The sequence below is a fragment of the Mercenaria mercenaria genome, chromosome 7 (genome assembly GCF_021730395.1).
Source record: "Mercenaria mercenaria strain notata chromosome 7, MADL_Memer_1, whole genome shotgun sequence".
NCBI classification, from domain to species: domain Eukaryota; kingdom Metazoa; phylum Mollusca; class Bivalvia; order Venerida; family Veneridae; genus Mercenaria; species Mercenaria mercenaria.
The window spans coordinates 37051837-37062869 of record NC_069367.1 but is presented as its reverse complement, the minus strand read 5'-3'; the positions used below and the strand labels follow the sequence as shown (position 1 = coordinate 37062869).

The 11033-nt window shown below is 33.7% G+C and overlaps 1 protein-coding gene across 1 annotated transcript; it reads left to right on the top strand.

Annotated features, from left to right (window-relative positions):
* Positions 1-1662: 1662 nt before the first annotated feature.
* LOC128558531 (membrane cofactor protein-like) lies at positions 1663-11027 on the top strand. The gene is made up of 6 exons (XM_053548124.1): positions 1663-1798; positions 2622-2678; positions 5274-5459; positions 8012-8182; positions 9509-9691; positions 10585-11027. The coding sequence occupies exons 1-6, from the start codon at positions 1732-1734 to the stop codon at positions 10755-10757; spliced, it is 837 nt and encodes a 278-aa protein (XP_053404099.1). The 5' UTR covers positions 1663-1731; the 3' UTR covers positions 10758-11027.
* Positions 11028-11033: the final 6 nt, after the last annotated feature.

Sequence of the window (11033 nt, the reverse complement as noted above, 5' to 3'; positions counted from 1 at the left end):
AAGTTTTGCAGATCGAAACCGAAAGTAGGGTGTTATTGTGCGGACAAGAGCAAATATGTGCCATTTCAGGGTAGCAGACCACAACTGACTGGCATTTCACTAGGACATATTCAACCCCCTATTTTCTTTTTATTTTAAAGTTTGTTACTGTATAAAAGAACTTTCATGAAAAAATAGGTGTATGAAAAAGTGGTGTTCTATAAATGTACGTAAAGACGACTTAAAGATGTATTTTTAACATGAAACAAAGAAGGATTTGAATTACTGACCTTTAACCTTTAAAGAAAAGACTTTGGCTATATGCGTCCCCTAGCGTGTAACAAGATTTTTCTATGATCTGACGCGCATTCTAATTATGTTTCAAATAGTTGGGTTAAAATGGTGACCTATATCCTATTAGCAGTGACATTGTGAACGACTGACGAAGACGGACCACGGACAGAGTGCTACCACAATAGCTCACTATTAACACTTTGTGGTCAGATGAGCTAAAACAAAACCCATATGTGCCACTCTTAATATTGATAATATCTATATACAATTCATGATGGTTGTGCAAATACCTATATGTGTACACAAACGGACGGGCGGACGAACAGACAAAGCAAAATGTATATATAAAATACATAAGCGTTGCCATAATAGTTATATAGAGATAGTACCTGAAAATTTAAAGCATGAAACACGGTTAAAACTAACGTCGAGCGCTTATGTATAACATTTAAGAAAGAGAATAATACTTAAAGGCGTACGCTAGAATTCCCTGTATATGAGATGGGCGAAAATTTTCCCAATAACAGAATTTCTTTAAACTTTGGATATTGAAGGACAATCATCTAAGAAACAAAAATATGCAATAAAAATCATAGGTCACCGGTATCGAAAAAGAGTTGTCTGCCCTTGAAAACGTCATTTTTTGGGGAAATGCCGTTTTCAAGGGCAGATAACTCTTTTTCGATACCGGTGACCTATGATTTTTATTGCATTTTTTTTTGTTTCTTAGGTGATTGTCCTTCAATATCCAAAGTTTGAAGAAATTCTGTTATTGGGAAATTTTTCGCACCAAATTCTAGCATATGTCCTTAAGTCATGATTTGATTATTTCGAAGCATGTTGTTTCAGTCTTTAACTGAAGAAGCTTGTTAAAGCAAAACATGTTTTGACAAGACTGTGTAGGTTTATGAATTTAAAATATCATATTTTCAATTAAAAAAAAAACAAAAAAAAAAAAAAAAAACAAACAAAGAAACAAAAGACAAGAAACGCAACGCAATAAATGAAAATACCTCAGAAGAGCAAAAATGTCTTATTTCTGTTTGAATCCGCAACTATGCGCCATTTCTCTATTATAGTTATTGTCTCTAAACTTCAAAAGGATCTTAGTGTTACAAAAAGCCATGAGCCATTCATTAAAAGTATTTAAAAAACCTAATTACATATAGTCTAAAAACACAATTGTATCTATACATATTTAGTTACACAATAAAACTTTGATAAATGCTTTATTTTGTTAATAATGATAGAAATTCAATGCATTTTGGTTAAAACCTTGTTTATCTAAAGCTTTACTATTAAAGTCATTCATATACTTAAAATAAGATAATAAAGCATTTGTATCATAACTGATGTTCAGACAGATAGAGATACGGTGTATTAAAACTATTAAAAATAATTAAAAAAAGACCATTTTGTCTTAAATATTTTACTGATCCGATTTAGAAATGTAGCACGATGGAATATATAAAAGCAGCAAAAGTTCTAAAAGGAATAGTTCTGATTTATGCATGTTTTGTTACAGGTAATATTTAAATATCCTTATTATATTGTCCTTCCCATATAACTCCAGTACATTTTTGATATTTGATCCAAATCGTCTGTAGTGAATATAAAGTTTCTACGCAAAACTGTATATATTGATATTGCTACTGAAATGTATTTGTTTCCAGTATTTTAGAAAATACTAGTTACTTTAAACCTAATCTCATTTTTTGACCCATTTTCATTGAACACATCTTTTAAACAGAAACCACAATTGTAGAAGATATTGCATACCAGTATTTGTTATGATAATTTTATTATTTCATAGGTGTTCATCTCAAATCAATCAATATGCAATCGCATTTCTAAAGAGTATGAAATAAAACATTTCTTATAAAATTATACGGTGTGATTCCATATTTTAGGCAATGTTTTGTTTATAGCAGATTCCGGTTCTCGTGTCAAACATCTATTTAAATGGGTTGTGCATGCATGTTGCGATATCTAATTGCACTGTGCAATTTCAGTTTAGATTGAAATTTTTAACTGAAAACATGGGTGACTTTCATGCAACAAAATGTGAAATATTACATTGTATTTAAAATCACACCATTGTAGATTCTTAAAAAGATATTTTGTCTTGTGTTACATATATAAAATTTATAGCGTATTGAATTTAAGTTTGCTCGCTTATGCTTATTTCAAATACTTTCCGAGTCAATTTCCTGGAGAGCCCGTAGTGGTGCGAATATGGTCATAAAGAGGTTCGAACCCTCGGTTTCCAAGTCGAGTGCCCGTTTGATCATGCTGGCCAAAAATGATTGTGTCAGGGAATAATAAAAAAATACTTGCTCTATTTTCAGTGACAAGGGCTTCTTATAATGATTCCACAACATATGATGACTCCACCAACATAACTGGTAAATTGTTAAGACTGATGAGTATTGTAAAACAATTTATCTCTGATTTTACTAACGTTTGAATGTATATTATTTTAAAAAATATTCAAAGTTATTCAGATTATGTATTATTCATTTAAAAATCCCTTTTTAGCTATGAAATCTTCCCAAAATATAACAATTAATATTTGTGTTGTTTATAAGACCTAACAAGAACCAAAATTCCGTCGAAAATAACTGACTGGTTAGCTTGTTTATACAATACATTTTGTCGTCACTACTTTTCATGTACACTCGACCAATTTTCTTATGTATATAATAGAAAAAAGTGGAAACTTCACAGGTCGCTCAACACGACAAAAACGAAAATGTTGCAGGCTCGGTTTGATTGAGCCTGTTCATCGACGGTAGCGGAAATGCATGCTACCGTCCACGCCCTCTAGCCCCGGACTGAGCAGAACTCAACATTTACACATGCTTAAAGTACAAAAAGCAATTTAGAGACATCCGCAGATGTATTCAAACGGCGGTAAACATGGAACCTTCAATGATACACGTGTTGAGGCGTGTAATTCCATGAAGAGCGGCGTTTGGTCCCCAGATAAAGTAATGGGTTTGCCCCAAACGAGAAAACAATGGGCAGAACTAAACAAACTGGAATTTAGGAAGGGGATCTGAGGTTATGGAGCCTGCGTATCACAGGAACTGTCAAAAGACAAAATTAAAAGCAGGCACCATATCCAAGGGGTGATTATACAATACCCAAGACTATGAAAGCGGGAGTATTGGAACCACCCAGGCCGAAATGGTCATGTTGAGAAACTAAACAGTACCAATAACACGACATAAAAGTCGTGCTGAACGATCTGAGAAGATCGAAATATAACAGCCCTGATTGAATGTACGGGGAGACATTTTACGGCCGCCACACGGCACAAACAACGCTGCTGTGATAATAAAATAGAAAAAAAAGTGGAAACTTCACAGATCGCTCAACACGACAAAAACGAAAATGTTGCAGGCTCGGTTTGATTGAGCCTGTTCATGGACGGTAGTGGAGATGCATGCTACCGTCCACGTCCTCTAGCCCCGGACTGAGCAGAACTCAACATTTACACATGCTAAAAGTACAAAAAGCAATTTAGAGACATCCGCAGATGTATTCAAACGGCGGTGAACATGGAACCTTCAATGATACACGTGTTGAGGCGTGTAATTCCATGAAGAGCGGCGTTTGGTCCCCAGATAAAATAATGGGTTTGCCCCAAACGAGAAAACAATGGGCAGAACTAAACAAACTGGAATTTAGGAAGGGGATCTGAGGTTATGGAGCCTGTGTATCACAGGAACTGTCAAAAGACAAAATTAAAAAGCAGGCAACATATCCAAGGGGTGATTATACAATACCCAAGGCTATGAAAGCGGGAGTATATCTTGATCATCGATAAATATCTAATGTTCTGATTTGTCATATTCTTTTAAACAATTTATATGTAATTACATTTCGAAATAGAATAGTATTAAGAAATTGACGGAAATGATCCATTTTGTAAGTATTGTCAGCAGACAACGATGCGTGTCGCAAAAGATGAAAAGTTGAACAAGTGTACATTTCGAAAGTAGGGGGAGTGGGATGGAAGGGTGTTACTTTTGAGTATGGGATGTTTAGTGGCATGGGGTTGGTTAAGTAAGAAACACTACTGAGAAACAATACTGAGAAGCAGCATAAAGTGAAAGTAAAAATGTATCAAAGTTTAAAAAGGAACGTGTGTGAGAGGAGTGGGGGTGGGGCGGGGGGTGGGGGCGGGGGGATGGAGATGTGTAATTAAGAGATGGGTAATATGGTTAGGGTAGGTGACGTGATACGAGGTCACAATATCAAGAAACACAAGGAATTAAAAGTGAAAGAGTGGTGAGTGGTTTGGGAAGTGTGAGTGTTGGTGGGCTGGAGAGATGAGTAATATATGGGGGTGCAAATGGAGGAATACTTAACCAATATCAAGAAAAAAAGATACTTGCTTTTAGTTGGATTGGGTGTGTGTGGGTGTGGGAGATGGTAGCAAACAGATCGATGCACAAATGTATGAATATCATTTCTATATTTCTTCTTCCATTTGTATTCAAGAAAGTCAAAAGACACTGTAGTTTGAAATCTTATTTGTATATAAAGGGTCATAAAAAAGCAAGAGTTATGGAAGCTGTCAATGATTTGATATTATTATGGCTGAGATATGTTTGAACTTTCATTTATTTGTGATCTATAGTAACTGAGATAATAACTCGCCGGCAATCGCGAAAACATTGTTGAAAAACAAAGAGAAAAAAAATCTGGCTAAGTTCAAAATATACATGATTTCATTAATTTAAAATATTAAAGCAAGAATTGTGACCAGTGTCGTTTAGTTGGTACTATCATTGTATAAAAGTGTGTGAAGCATCATTTCGTTATGATGAGTAATAACTGAGATATGAGCTAAAACTTAACAAAGTTATCAATAAATGTTTTGCACTTTTAAACGAGATAATGCCATTTATATGGCGGCAGAGGTAGAGGTATTGACATTTTTAAAACTTTAGTCAATAATATCCGAAAAAATAAGTTTTCTTCTTTTTTAGATTGCGGGCCCGTTCCCAATATCACTCATGGAGTTGTGCAGCTTCAGGACGAGTATGACACTTTGTATGGAGCACTGGCGTACGTGCTATGTGACAGAGGGTTTGAAACAAACATAACAGTTCTAACTTGCCTCGACACTGGGGACTGGGAGGATTGGGAAACGTTCGCAAGCTGTGAACCTATTGGTAAAGTAGCAGCCTTAATTCTTACTATGAAAACAGGCATACGTTTGTCAGCTGTAAACTCAAAATATTCTTTAAGTTGAAAATTATATTCTATAATGACGTTCGTAAATTAAAATACTGTTTAACAATGATGGGATATAGCTTTAACTGACAGTGCTCAGTGCTAGCTTAAGCTTCGTATTCAATGACAGGATATGTCTAAAGTTCAATTATAGAAAGTACCATTGTTTACTTATACGGTCAGATAACTGTGTACATAGCACAACATTTTAAAATAAAATTTTACTTCTTTCCAGAATTTGTTGAATTATGAAGTACTTTGAGGTTAAAACATATTTAAAGTAATGATTAAGAATAACTTTAAGAATAACTTGAAACTACATGATGTTACTATATATAAGCATAATTATAGTAAAAAACTAAATGTAGCTTAAGAATAATGTCATATTACTAGTTTATTTTATTAAATTATTTATCATTTTAAAAGCGTAGTTTAAATTTCAAATGTGTCTCTATTTCATCCGTTTAAAAAAACAACATTGAACCGTAAAAGTATAACTGTATTTTGCACTCCTTTGCTTTCTGCTTCTTAAGGATATATATATATACCTAAGTATGTATACTCTAATCAGACTTTACTTTCTTTTTTCTATTCTAATGCACGCAAAGAACCAAGCGTTACGATTAACTAACTGAATTTTACGCATAAAATAAGGAAACATATCAAGATATTGTATTGAATGAGTCCAAATAGAGTGCCCTGTAAGATTAAGAACGTTTATGCGTACCTAAACAACCAGCATGTTTGCAGAGCCAAAAATAGGATATGCACAAGCAATTAAAGTAATGCCTGAACTGAATTGGCATAAATAGAAAACAACGGCCTCATTTGAATACAGAAAAATGAATTGTTATTGTTTCTTATTCTCGACTGTAGCGAAGACGTTCAATATTCATGGACATCTGCAGGCACAATTTGACTTGCTTAACGTTACTTAACCAAATAACGTTTTTCTATATTAATGAACACAAATGCTCGACTTCAGAAACATCTTCGCAATAAAAGATACTACAAGTAAAATTTGATACCAGTGCCTCTTCATTAAGATAGACTTTAAGAACACATAAGTACAGTGGATATATACTTTTGACGACGTTGCTCTTGGCGCTATCGTTACTATAGTTACCGACATTTCTAGATTTTCTTACAGTGTACACGTCAATTACCGCTCTACACTCACTCTTGTAAATGTAAATGAAAATGAAAATTTATGACTGAAGGACTGTTCATTGGACTTTTTGAACGCCACCCCTGAACGTGATTGTTTAATTATTCCTTGCAACCACATACATGTAGCCTTTTTATGTTTTGTCTTTAATCGCAAATAAAGCTCATGTATAGTTGACCATGGTATGTCTTGCTTATATCGTTTTCATTCTTTTCACACAATATCAGTTGTTAAAGTTTAGGTTGCGGCGCTTTTCCCAGCATAACAAACAGTATCATATATGAGAACGAAGGTATCAGATCCATTGGCACCGTGGCGTTTATTTCTTGTAATTCACGCTTTGATAGCACCATGCACCGGGTAACATGTCTCAACAATGAATATTGGGAAAATTCGACATGTAATCCAAAAGTTTAAAACAACCAAATGTGTTCAGTTGTATGTTTTTCATGAAGTTACTTCAAGCGAAGGTATCACCTCATTTGTTATGTGGACCCTGGACAGATGCATCAGCAACGTATCACCAGTGCATTTGTGGCTTGATAAAGATTATAAATTGTAGAGACCCACAAATTATTCAGTATGGAACAGTGACCCTTGTGGATACATCGGATACAGGTTATGGCGCAAAGGCCATGCTTCAGTGTGAATCGGGCTTTGATGCAATATTAACAATATTTCTCTGTCAAGAAACTGGAGACTAGGAAAATGCAACATGTAGTCCTAAGGGGATCATATTACCTTACTTTGTATCACAGGCTTTTAAGATATCAAACACAAAAATGTAGACAGATTGAATACCTTGCAATATTATCTACTGCTTGTTGGTATCACCGATAAACAACTCAATAGTTAATGAGTGTCATTAAACAACAAATAATTTTTAACATACATGAAAATGTTATTTTCATCAACATTGATAAAATAGATAAAAAGCGACTCGTTCGAAATAGTTTGTTTAAACAAGTATTTTGTTTGTGTAAACTTGTAAACATACAATTTTTGTGAAGTAAATAATGCATCTGGTAACTTTCGTTAGAAGTTATGAATGGGATGAATATGTTTAAAATGACTATTTGATATATGACTATTTTCATTATTTTTATTTTTTTCTATAATTATTTTTGATATTGATCAATATCATGAAAATAAGGACAAAATCCACTTATAGAACACAGTCAATTTGTTAAGCCAGTGTTATCAGAAGTATAAGTTAATGCTTTGATGCAGTGTAATAGAAGCCTAGAAGAGAGTCTAATGCTCGTATTATGAAACAGACGAATTTAACGTGGAAGGATATCAACTTGTATGGCTCTTTTTCAGATTGTGGAGAGGTACCATATATCGATAACGGCAATACAGCTCTTGTTGACAGTAACAATTCAACATACAGAGCACAAGCAATTGTGAATTGTGATCCTGGATACAGTGCTGATAAATCTTACATCAAATGTCTGTCGTCGGGAAACTGGGATGATAATGTCACCATAAACGGTAATACATTAAATATTTGTCACATTTTCTGTTACTGAAACGGATAACGCTGTTGCAAGAAAACGTTTAAAGCAGGTAAATTTCATTTCGTGTGACTGTGTTCGTTCTAAAAAGTTGGAAAATTATGTAGAATTGTGTACCCAAATGATAAAGCCGCTGACCTCGAATCATTTGCCTCTAAGTCGTCCACAAAAGTTCCAACCCGTGCCTGAAATAAAACACGGAAAGGTACTTTGGGAAGTCCCCATCATTAAACACTAAAAGGTCACCATATAACATACACTTTGCTGACTGGACATAAAACGAAATATTACCCAATGAAATCATTATAATTGTATAAATATTGGTTGAGATCTTTACAATTTATTTGTGAGTCATGTGGCTGTCCTGGAAAACATTTACATTTATTTTACCAAGCAGGCGAATCACATTTTACATATTTTCAACAACATATGTCTACCACAATAGCTAAGATAAAGTTATTCTTGATTTTACACAAGGTAATAAATTATTTTCTCGTTACTTTTGGTACATTTTGGAGACGATAATTATAGAAAAAAGTAATGCTCTTTCGTGCAAGTAATTCTATCAAGATTAAAGTCAATTTCAGAATAATCTTTAGCCCAAGATCATTACCAGTAAACCTTAGAATTAGAGAATTAAGGTAGTTCTGCACGTTTGAATCAATTTTTTTTCTACAATGAAGAATATGATTAAACCCACATTTTTTCAAAACTTCATTACGATACTTAGAAAATTTAGCAAATAAAAAAGATAGGGTCGTGAGCTTGATTTTTTCCTAAACTTATTTGAAACATTTGAACCTCACACAAGTTTTCATAATGGGCGTCTATGGGAAAAATTAAATTTTGAGAACATTTTCACGAATAAAAAAAATCTACAATATAGATTTTAAATAAACTTCTCACAGTCGTTAATTAACATATTGTCTATAGTATGGTGAAATAAAATGTATAGATCACTGCGCTTGTTTTTGAAATATTTGAGATCCGCACATTAGACACTTATTGTAAGACATAATTCGGAATAATTCAAATGTTTTATTATCATCATATTTTACCTTTAGAAAGAGTTTTACGTTGCCGTTTTAATAAATTTTCTCACGGCTTGCCATTAATTCATAAAACGATTTTCATTTCCGCATACCGAGTCAAGGCTTTATTCCACGGTATCCGGATAAATGTCGTTAAGCCATCACTTCCGGTTTATCAAACGTACAGAACTACCTTAAAATTAAAATTTATAAAATTGATAATTAGTAGAAAAAAGTTTTCATTTTTGTAAAAAATGAACATTTTGTTTCAGAGTGTGATGTCAACAATATACCAGTTATTGCCAATGGCGAAGTGATATTGAACACAGACAGTAATCAGACAATTGCTTCATTAGTTAATGTGAGCTGTAATAATGGATTTGCTGCGACTTCACCAGTTGTTGCATGTATGGGACAAGGTGTATGGCAAGATAATGTAACATGTACTCCTTATGGTAAGTTACAATTTAAACGGTATTTACTTAAGACACTCCCATATTGTAAAATGGCAATTCCGTGCACAGAGGTATTTTCCTACGATATTTCAATATTCTTTGACGGTTAATGCAGTCCATATTATATGACTTTCCAAAGCAGTCAGGAAGCTAAAGTCGCAAACGAATAATGCATTATCAATTGATAATTGCCTTTATTATTATAAGTTCTCTAACTTACATCGGAATCCAACTTTATAGGTACAACTAAGCGGCCACTTATAGACGTTAGCACAACGATATTATACTATATGCTTGGTGACGAAAATGGAATAATCGGGTTTAGATTGAGAACTTAGTGAACCAATTAGATCGGAACATATAGCAAATTAGCAATTACAATTTTCCGATTGAATATATGTTTGAATGAGGCATACCTTCTTGGATTCAGTCTTGTAATATTGTCCGGTCCTTTGGGATCGTGCAATCCATTGAGTTCTACTGTAATAGAATTTCACGCCAGCAGGACTTTGAGGGTGTGAGAGTGGTGTTTTACATTTCATTACCTCTGATGAACATATTCAATCATACTGTGTCTGCTATTGCTTTGCTTGGTTGCTTTCTATGCTTCCAAAAGGATCTTCTTATAGATTTTATTAATTATCCCAGAAGCAGTCTATCAGTGCGGCAGTAAAAAGTATCCACGATTCCGAAGGACAAGAAAACGGACTATTAATTTGAAATGTTTTAGATGTTATGATCAGTATAAAAAAAGATATTTTGATGTGCATCGTGGGGGCATGGCCTTTTAAGATAGTCATAGTAACTAGGTATAGTCAGTAAGGCAAAGGCAAAAAAGACTAGCGTCTGTAATACCTGTATAATTATGATACATAAGTATTATGTATTTGTAGTTCTCGGCATCGTTAAGGTTGAAACTGGTCAGGACATTGCTAATGGACAGCATTTTGCCTACTTCAGATGTGTGTTTAACATTGCGGTCGGATTGAAATACAGAATCAAATGGTATAAAGAACACTGTTGTCAAATAAATTTGAAAAGGCAATCTAAGTATGATATATTTTAATGCGCATTTCGTTTATTCCAGAATAGACAGTATTTTGTTTAAATAGAACGCTCTCGCCGGCTAAACATTTGATAAACGTTGATGTTGAACATCATAAGACAAGATTTCCAGATCTTGAAATACGTGAATAAAATAAAGTATACTGTCCCCCAAAAATATATCAACTTAAATAAATCATTAAAAGAGGAATTTGATATGTTTTCTATGTATGGCCATAGACAGATTAAATAAAACGTACATGTAAAATGTATGGCCATTTGACATAGTTATGGACTT